At 43.4% G+C, this 9941-nt stretch overlaps 2 protein-coding genes across 2 annotated transcripts in view; one reads left to right on the top strand and one right to left on the bottom strand.

The window, feature by feature from the left end:
- The window catches only part of poll (polymerase (DNA directed), lambda), a 20362-nt gene extending 14210 nt beyond the window's left edge, over positions 1–6152 (bottom strand). The window contains exons 1-3 of the mRNA XM_048609034.1: positions 6134–6152; positions 2377–2554; positions 498–991 (exon numbers count right to left, since the gene is read on the bottom strand). Of these exons, the coding sequence (XP_048464991.1) occupies positions 498–991; positions 2377–2491 (609 nt within the window). The 5' untranslated portion in view covers positions 2492–2554; positions 6134–6152. The remainder of the gene's footprint in view (positions 1–497; positions 992–2376; positions 2555–6133) is intronic.
- A 170-nt stretch (positions 6153–6322) lies between these two features.
- Positions 6323–9941, top strand: part of dpcd (deleted in primary ciliary dyskinesia homolog (mouse)) — an 11158-nt gene continuing 7539 nt past the window's right edge. Inside the window, exons 1-2 of the mRNA XM_020516118.2 lie at positions 6323–6440; positions 9316–9396. Of these exons, the coding sequence (XP_020371707.1) occupies positions 6377–6440; positions 9316–9396 (145 nt within the window). The 5' untranslated portion in view covers positions 6323–6376. The remainder of the gene's footprint in view (positions 6441–9315; positions 9397–9941) is intronic.

Below are 9941 nucleotides of genomic sequence, written 5' to 3'. Positions count from 1 at the left end.
GTTCCCATGCCTAATGGTTGATTTTGCCTGAAATCTGTCTACGTTGGCTCTGGCCAGGATTGGGCTCACAGTAGGTGCCCCTGGGCAGCGAAAAATGTCAGATGGAAACTTTGAACAATTCTTCACACAGTCAAAGTAGACAATACCATTTTTACTGAATTTACACAGCATCTTTTAACATAGTGCTTCATAGAACCATTATCAGACAGCATTTGACACTGAGTCACATGAGGAGGTGACCAAAAGCTGGATGAATAAGACAAGTTCAAGGAGTATCTTAAAAGGAGAGAGAGGGAGAGGGATCGAGGGGAAGAGAGAGAGAGAGAGCACGAGAGAGAGAGAGAGAGAAGTTTTGGGAGGGAATTCTAGTGCTTGGGGCCAAGTCAGCTGGAGCAGGGCAACAATAATTGAGTGATTAAAGTAGGGAATGCATAAGATACTTGAATTGAACAGTCACATATATTTGAAAAGGGGATGGCAGGGGGATGTTTCTGTACCTGGGCTGTAGAGGCTTGTACTGATCCATTGATTTCTTCAGCTGTGGCCTCTCCCTGTTGCTCAGCAAAAGACTCTTCTATCTTTGTGCAGTTCAGCTTGAGCTGGGTCCTTGATCGACTGTTGACCTCTGCAGTCTCTTGCTGATCCTCATCCCCTGACCCCTGATTTTTGTTCCGCTCTGCAGATGGCAGGTACCTGTCTGGGATGAAGATGCTGTAGCCTATGGTGCTCAGAAGTCTCCTCTCTGCGATGCATAAACTGAGCCATGCAGATCGCACCAGTTGGAGTCTGGGGGGCAGAACCTCCAGACCCAGGAGGCGTAAGGCACGATCACAGTCCATCTCATCATCCAGGATCACATGAGTAACGGCTGGAGAGAAAGCAAGGCTGACCTCCCCACCATTCTGTATAATCCGCTTGTGAAAGATTTCTGTCCGAGCCTTTCCAATCCCTGCCTGGACAATATGCACCACCACTCCACACAACCAGGTTTCTGTAGAAATATGATTTTAAAGAAAGGACAGATGAGCAAATACCCAATGATAGAATATGTTCATTTGGTCCTCTGAAAGATTGTGGATCATCTATCATTGACGTTGCTTTGTATGGAGGTGGAAAAGGTGGGATGGAGGGGAATTTGGAGCTTGGAGTAAGAGGTGGAGAAGACTACAGGGCAGTGAGTGAGTAACTGAAAGTTACAGATTTAAAAGAATTGGTAAAAAGAACTTGAGGGGAGATAAGAATGTTTCCCATACAGAGAATGGTTAACATTCAGAATGTACTACCTAATAACAGTGTGGAAGCAGATTCCGCAGGAACTTTGTAAGAGACTGCACTCCATGACAAGCCAAATGACCTCCATCTGTGCTATAAGATTCTTTCAGACTAAAGGAAGTGATCAGAAGTATTCCGCTGATTCACCAGCAGCAACACTAAGGGTGATCTGTAATTGAATTATGTATGGTATGCCTGATAGAGTCACACTATACCATATATTTATTTCTTCACGAGAATGAAGAATTTGAAAGACTCCTGCAGTGGGGCTCTGGAAACTGTCATCCACACAACTCTCTTTGCACTGTTCGAAACAGAAAGCAAAATCAATTATCCAGCATTTCTGAACAAAAGTTCAGCAGTAGGTCTGATCCCAGCTCTTGATAGGAGGGCGATTCCAGTTTGAGTTGAATGTAGGAGTTCGAGAAGAAAGGGAGAATTAAATCTTGGATTGGAAACAGAACTCCTATGTGCCATTCTCACTCTTTCTCATAATTACGGTTATCCCATCACAGCAGTTTACTGAGTTTTAAAACTGCAATGAATTAGAGAGCAGGTGGCATTATTGGAGGTGCCAGCCCTCAGGTGAAATATGAAAACAAAAAACTTTGCCTGGGTGGGTCAAGTGAATATTAACAGATCAAGTAAAGGAAAGAGTGTGCTGGCCAACATTTCCTACTCAGCTAAACTCTAACAAAAGACAAACTGATTGGCCAACCAGTTCAACATGTTTTTGTTTGGCATCTATCAGTGCAGAAAATGGCTGTGGGCCTACTTGACTTGCAGTGTGCTTTGATGCATCTATGAAAGACATGTTAAGATGCTAAATAAATAAGGACCTACTTTTGTACGGTGTCTTTTGTGAGCTCGGTAAGTCCCAAAGAGTGTTACTACTGCTGCGTTTTTGAAATGTGCACTGCTGCACAGTAGGAAATACAGTCTCCAATCTTAGCACAGGAAGAACATAGAAAAAGTGATATGTTAACAAGCAAATAAAGAATAATAAATACACCTCTTTCTTTCATTGTTCACCTCCAGATTCTGTTTAATTTCCATTTGTTTCAACATGCACACTACAAGTGCGAAATTCACAATTTGCTCTACCTTTACTGACTTCATCTGTTTTTACTTTCTTCTGGGTCACTCCGGATGTTGCTGGTACGATGTCTTGTGCTCGTTTCACCTTCCGAAATGCCTTGACAATCCCGTGAGGCTCCATATGACTGATTCACAGTTTGGGCATGCTGTTCAGGTGAGTTATCCGTACGAGCTGCCAACCACCCTGTTCCAAAAATTGGGATTTTACTTCCATGAAAGAATTTGCAAATGTCCATGTCCAACCCCATTTTCCAATGCCTTCCCAATACTGTCTGAAGTGTCCAGTTGAGGCCTAATCTGTGATTACTGGTTTGACATAGCTCCCTATTGCTTCATAATGAGGAAATTTCCAGAAACTTGACCTCCTCAGGGCAAGTGACAGAAGTGTTAGTGGGGAAGCACTTTGGGACCAGTGATCATAATTCCATTAATTTTAAAATAGCTATGGAAAAGGATAGGTCTGATCCATAAGTTAAAGTTCTAAATTGGGCCAATTTTGATGGTCTCAGACAGGAACTTTCAAAAGTTGGCTGGGGGAGGCTGTTTGCAGGCAAAGGGACATCTGGTAAGTCAGAAGCTTTCAAAAGTGAATGAATAAGGGTTCAGGGCCAGCATGTTCCTGTTAGAGTGAAGGGTGAAGCTGGTAGGAGCAGGGAACTCTGTCTGACTAGCGTTATTGAGGCCCTGGTCAAGGCAAAAAAAAGAGGCATATGACATGTACAAGCAGCTGGGATCAAGTGAATTCCTTGAGGAGTATAGAGGGTGTCGGAGTACTCTTAAGAGAGAAATCAGCAGGGTTTAAAGGGGACATAAGATGACTTTGGCAGATAAGGTAAAGAAGAATCCAAAGGGATTCTACAAGTACCTGAAACTAGGGAGACAGTAGGGGTCCTTAAAGTTAAACAAGGTCTTCTATGTGTGGAGCCACAAGAGATGGGTGAGATCCTAAATGAATATTTCTTATCAGTATTTACTGTCAAGAAAGAGACAGATGCTAGGGAACTTGGAGGAATAAATAGTGACGTCTTAAAGACAGTCCACATTACACAGCAGGAGGTGCTAGTGGTCTTAAAACACATTAAGGTAGATACATCTCCGGGACCTGATGAAATGTATCCCAGTACTTTGTGAGAGGCTAGGGAGGAAATTGCGGGGCCTCCAGTGGAGATATTTGTATCATCGACAACACAGGTGAAGTGCCTGAAGATTAGAGTGTGGCTAATGTTATGTCATTATTTAAGAACGGCTGCAGGGAAATGCCTGGGAACTACAGACTGGTGGGCCTAACATCTGTGGTGGGTAAGCTGTTAGAGGGGATTCTGAGAGACAAGGACTTATTTAGGATGGTCAGCATGGCTCTGTATGTGGGAAAGCATGCCTCATGAATTTGATTGAGTTTTCTTGAAGGGGTGACCAGGAAAGTAGATGAGGGCAGTGCAGTAGACATTGTCTACATGGACCTTGGCAAGGCCTTTGACAAGGTACCGTATAGTGGGTTGTTAAGTAAGGTTAAGTCTCAAGGGATCCAGGAAGAGCTAGCCAATTGGATACAAAAGTAGCTTGAGGGTAGAAGACAGAGGGTGGTGGGAGAGGGTTGTTTTTCAAACTGGAGGTCAGTGACCAGCAATGTGCCACGGGGATTGGTGCTGGGTCCACAGTTATTTGTCATTTATATAAATGGTTTGGAAAAGAATTTAGGAGGTATGGTTAGTAAGTTTGCAGATGACACCGAGGTTAATGGTGTAGTGGACAGTGAAGAAGGTTATCTGGGAATACATCGAGATCTTGATCCGCTGAGCCAGTGGGCTGAGGAATGGTTGGATGGAGTTTAATTTAGATAAATGCAAGGTGTTGCATTTTGGCAGATCAAACCAGGGCAGGACTTAAACGGTGAATGGTAGGGCCTTGGGCGATGTTATAGAACAAAGAGATGAAGGGGTACAGGTTCATACCTCCTTGAAAGTGGAGTCACAGGTAGATAGGGTGGTGAAGGCGGCTTTTGGCATACTTGCTTTCATTGGTCAGAGCACTGAGTTGCAACGTCTTGTTGCAGCTGTACAAGATGTTGGTAAGGCAATAGTTGGAGTACTGCATGCAGTCCTGGTCACCTTCCTATACAAAAGATATTATTAAACTAGAAAGAGAGCAGAAAAGATTTACTAGGATGCCACCTGGACTGGAAGGTTTGAGTTATAAGGATAGGCTGAATAAGCTGGGACTTTTTTTCCCTGGAGCGTAGGAGACTGAGGAGTGAGATTATAGAGGCATAGATAAGTCAGACAGCCAACTGCTTTTCCCCATGGTAAGGGAGTCTAAAACTAGAAGGCACAGGTTTAAGATACAAAAGGGTCCAGAGGGGCAATATTTTCACACAGAGGGTGGTGAGTGTCTGGTTGGGTTGCCAAAGGAAGTGTGGAGGCGAGTACAATTTTGTCATTTAAGAAACAGTTGGACAGGTATGTGGATGGTTACGTATGGGATATTGACCAAATGCAGGCAAATGGGACTAGACTAATTATGAAAACTGGCTGTCATGAACAGGTTGAACCAAAGGGCCTGTTTTTATGGTTATAAACCTCTATGACTATGACACATAGAGCTTTGTGCTTTGACAAGGCTTAAAACTCAGCTACAGACCCAAAACCAATTCAATTACAAGGGAATATGGAAAAGCGCTGTTCCAACTCCCCAAGGGAATCAAGATTAGGAGACCACAGTGACATTAGTTTATGTTGGTTGGTACCCAGCTCTTATATGACTTGACCCTGCTGCCAATGGGAACAGCTTTTCCCTATCTAGTTGTCTATCTTAGTGTCATTGGCAATTTTGGCTACAAGCATTCATTCTCCAGGGGTTGGTAAACACAGTTGGCTAAGTAATTAGATGTGGTGCAGAATAAAGTCAACAGTGTAGATTCAATCCTCATATCAACTGTGGTAGATCATGGCGACCTGCCTCTTCAGTTTATCCCACGTTGTAGAAGGATACCCTCAAAGCTATACAAACCAAATGTCTCTCCCTCTCTCTGTCTAATACAGGGAATAGGCCTATATTCCCTTGCAAGCTATGACTTCTTACATTACATGTGGTCCACACATTCAAATTAAGGCTGACATAGATTTTTAATCAATAACAGAGCTAAAGATATAGGGTCTAGGATCACTGGGCATAATCTCAGTGTAAGGGACTGCACATTTAAAGCAGAGATGAAGAATTACTTCCTGAGGGTAATGAATCTGGAATTCTTTACCTCAGAAGCTTGTGGAAGCTAAATCATTAAGTATATTCAAGACTGAGATAAATGGATAGATTTTTAATCAATAAGGGAATTAAGGATTATAGGGGTAAAAGCAGGATAATGGAATTGAGAATTATCACATCTGCCACCATCTCACTGAATTTCAGAAAAGATGGGCTGATTAGCTCACACCTGCATCTTAGAGTTATTTAAACTACTTCAAATTGGCATTAAACCAAGTAATGGGCCCTTTGACAAAGAATTAACAAAACATTGTAGGAAGGAGGGAAGATAGGTACCACTAGGAACTACGGATACTGGAAGTCTGAAACAAAAACAGAAATTGCTGGAGAAACTCAGCATGTCTGGCAAATCTCTGGAGAGAAAACAGAGTTAACGCTTCGGGTCCAGTAACCCTTCCTCAGAAGACGAAGGAGGAAGCCAGTCAATGTCAGACTCAGTCTTTAATACGGGGTTAATAACAAAAACTTCCCATTTTTTAAAAGTATGGTTAAAGCTACTCACCCCAGTCCGGAAGTGGAAATTATATAGACTGGTCATTTCCGGTTTGGTGTTAATTTTTTAAAAAAACTTAAAAATAAAATAATATTTGTATTTGTCGCCGGCAGGAAGAAAGCAATTTAAAAAAAGAGAGAGGTAATCGGATTCCGCCGAATATTTTTTCAATTGAAATCAGTGCAGCTGCGGCTTTGGTGGGGGTGGTGGTTGGTGATCGCGTCACCATGGAAACTGCAACAGTACAGCAAGATGGCGGCGCAGAGTTGGCGCGACAGTCTGAGGGCGGCGAGAAAAACGGCGGTGGTTCAGGACGGTGAGGGAGAGGACTGGTGGTGGGGCAGGAGGGTGAGGGGCTAAACAAACCCGGCGGTGGGGTAGAGGGTAAGGGATGGAGAAGGAAGAGCGGTGATACTGAAGGGTGAGAACAGCAGGAGGGTATTGGGATGGGGGCGAGAGGGGATGGAGATTGAAGGACAAGGGAAACAGTAGTAGTATAGAACGGGGTAAAAAGCAGCAGCGGTGCAGGAGGGTGAGACGGGGATGGGGGAAGGGAGGTGACAAAAACAGCAGTGTTGTACAAGAGTGATGCCTGGGGGACCCGAGAAGGAGGGGACAGACCATGGATCCGAGCGACTGAGTGCAACAGACTACATAAGTAAACTAATAACCAGAAGAACTGCAGATGCTATAAATCAGGAACAAAAACGGAAGTTGCTGGAAAAGCTCAGCAGGTCTGGCAGCATCTGTGAAGAAAAAAATCAGAGTAAACGTTTCGGCTCCAGTGACCTTTCCTTAGAACACTTGAAAGATGGAGGAGAGAGAGAGTGGTGATGCTGAAGGGTGACAACAGCAGGAAGGTGTGATGGATTAAGGGGAGGGTGATGGGGTAGGCGGTGAGAGGGACTGGGGATGGCGATTGAGGAACAAGGGAAATAGCAGTAGTAGTAGTTTTGTAGAAAAGTAAGGGATAGGGTAAAAAGCAGTATTGGTGCAGGAGGATGAGGTTGGGGCAGGGTTCTGAGGAAGGGTCACCGGACCCAAAACATTAACTGATTTTTTTTTTCTTCACAGATGCTACCAGACCTGCTGAGCTTTTCTGGCAACTTCTGTTTTTGTATAAAAATAAACTGTTAGATTGAGGTGTTCAAGATGATTATTGGAATAAAAGTACCCATCCAGATGCCCTCTTTTTAAATGTTGTAATTGTACCCACCTCCACCACTTCATCTGGCAGCTCATTTCATAAACACACTACCACTTGTGTGAAAAAGTTGCCCCTTGGGTCCTTTTAAATCTTTCCCCTCTCATCATAAACTTACACCCCCCCAGGAAAAAACCTTGTCTATTCACCCTATCCATGCTGCTCATGATTTTATAAACCTCTATAAAGTGTCACCTCTGCCTTTGACGCTCCAGGGAAAATAGCCCCAGCCTATTTGGCCTCTCCCTATATTTAAAACCCTCCAACCCTGGCAACATCCTTGAAAATCTTTTCTGAACTCTTTTAAGTTTCACAACTTCCTTCCTATACCAGGGTGACCAGAATTCCAAACAGTATTCCAAAAGTGGCCTAACCAATGTCCTCTACAGCTGCAACATGGCCTCCCAACTCCTATACTCAATGCACTGACCAATAAAGGGAAACATACCAAATGCCTTCTTCACTATCCTGTCTACCTGTGACTCCACTTTTAAGGAACTATGAACCTGTACTCCAAGGTCTCTTTGTTCAGTAACACTCCCCAGGACCTTACCAATAAGTTATAAGTCTGGCACTGATTTGCTTCTCCATAAATGGAGCATCTCGCATTTATCTAAATTAAACTCCATCTGCCACTTCTTGGTCATTTGATCAAGATCCCGTTGTACTCTGATGTAACCTTCACTATCCACTACACCTCTATTTTTGGTGTCATCAGCAAACTTACTAACCATACCTCCTATGTTCACATCCAAAAAATTTATATAAATGACGAAAAGCAGTGGACCCAGCACCGATCTTTGTGGCACGCCACTGATCACAGACCTCCAGTCTGAAAAGCAACCCTCCACCACTACCCTGAATCTTCTACCTTCAAGCCAGTTCTGTATCCAAATGGCTAGTGCTACCTGTATTGCATGTGATCTAACCTTGCTAACTAGTCTACCATGAGGAATCTCGTCAAGTGCCTTACTGAAGTCCATGTAGATCACGTCCACCGCTCTGCCTTCATCAGTCCTCATCATTACTTCTTCAAAAATCTCAATCAAGTTAGTGAAACATGACTTCCCATGCACGAAACCATGTTGACTATCTCTAATTAGTCCTTGCATTTCCAAATACATGTAAATCCTGTCCGTCAGGATTCCCTCCAACAACTTGCCCACCACCGATGTCAGGCTTGTCAGGCTTACCAGTCTATAGTTCCCTGACTTTTCCTCATACCTTTCCTAAATAGTGGCACCACATTATCCAACCTCCAGTCTTCCGGCACCTCACCTGTGGCAATCGATGATACAAATATCTCACTAAGGGGTCCAGCTTTCACTTCCCTAGCTTCCCACAGAGTTCTAGGGTTTACCTGATCAGGTCCCAGGGATTTATCCACCTTTATGCATTTTAAGATGTCTAGTACCATCACTTCTGTAATATGGACATTTTTCACGATGTCACTATCTATTTCCCCACTGGAAGGGTTTAGAGGAATATGGGCCAAATGCTGGCACATAGGACGAGATTTATCTAGTCGGCATGGACAAGCTGGACCAAAGGGTCTATTTCTGTGCTGTACATTTCTATGACTCAAAAACGTGCAAGGGTATGGGGAAAATGCAGGAGTTGGGCACTAGATAATAATGCCCACTTGAAGAGCTGGTGCAGGCTTGATGAGCCGAATGATGTCTGTCTGTGCTATAAGACATCTGTGAAGGAAAGGAGTGTGTGCTGGGGGTGAATAGAGTATGGTACAAACTCTGCCGGAAATGCAGTGCTGGAGTGTAACGGAGAGGAGAGAGTGCAAAAGATACTTAAACTAAGTTTGCTGGAGGTTGGGAGAGCTTGAATGTTAGGTCTCAGACTAACTCCATATGGATCAAGATTTAAAATGTAGATCTGGTTTAGTGCAAAACTTATGTAATTTTGTAGCCTTTTTGTACTAATTGTAACTGACTCATTAAATGGCTTTGTCTTTCTCTTTACTCCCAACAAGGTAAGAGGAAAGTACATTATCTCTTTCCAGATGGCAGTGAAATGGTAGAAGAGTATGGAGTCTCCAATGATCAACTCTCAGGTAAAAATCATATTGTTCATGGCAGACTTTCCGATAGCAGTAAGCTGGTCAAAGAGTTTCTTTTACGTTTCTTTATAAACTTGAGAACTGAAAGCAATTTTGTACATGCTCTTTCAGAAATCCTGTCCTTGGTGTTACTATCAAGGGCAAAGCTGCAATAATTTGGACATCCTCAGCTGCTCTAAACCTGTGTTGATGAACCTTGTCCTCACTGGTGTCCTTGTAGTAATGACATTTCCACAATCGTTACTAAACAAACAAAAAAACCCAAAGAACTACTGATTCTGGAAATCAGAAACAAAAACAGAAATTGCTGGAAAAACTTAGCAGGTCTAGCTGTATCTGTGGGAAGAAAGCAAAGTGAATGTTTCAGGTTAGTGACTGTTGAGGTTGGTTGGCTCGCCGAGCTGGTTTGTTGTTCCGCAGACGTTTCGTTACCGTGCTTGGTAACATCCTCAGTGCAGCCTCTGATGAAGCATCGGTGTGTTTTCCTGCCTGGCTTTTAAACTCGGGTCCGTTGCGATGGATTGCCTCACTTCCGGGTT

The sequence above is a fragment of the Rhincodon typus genome, chromosome 20, assembly GCF_021869965.1.
Source record: "Rhincodon typus isolate 14 chromosome 20, sRhiTyp1.1, whole genome shotgun sequence".
Classification (NCBI taxonomy): Eukaryota; Metazoa; Chordata; class Chondrichthyes; order Orectolobiformes; family Rhincodontidae; genus Rhincodon; species Rhincodon typus.
The sequence above is the reverse complement of the archived record's forward strand: the minus strand, read 5'-3'. Positions and strand labels throughout refer to the sequence as shown.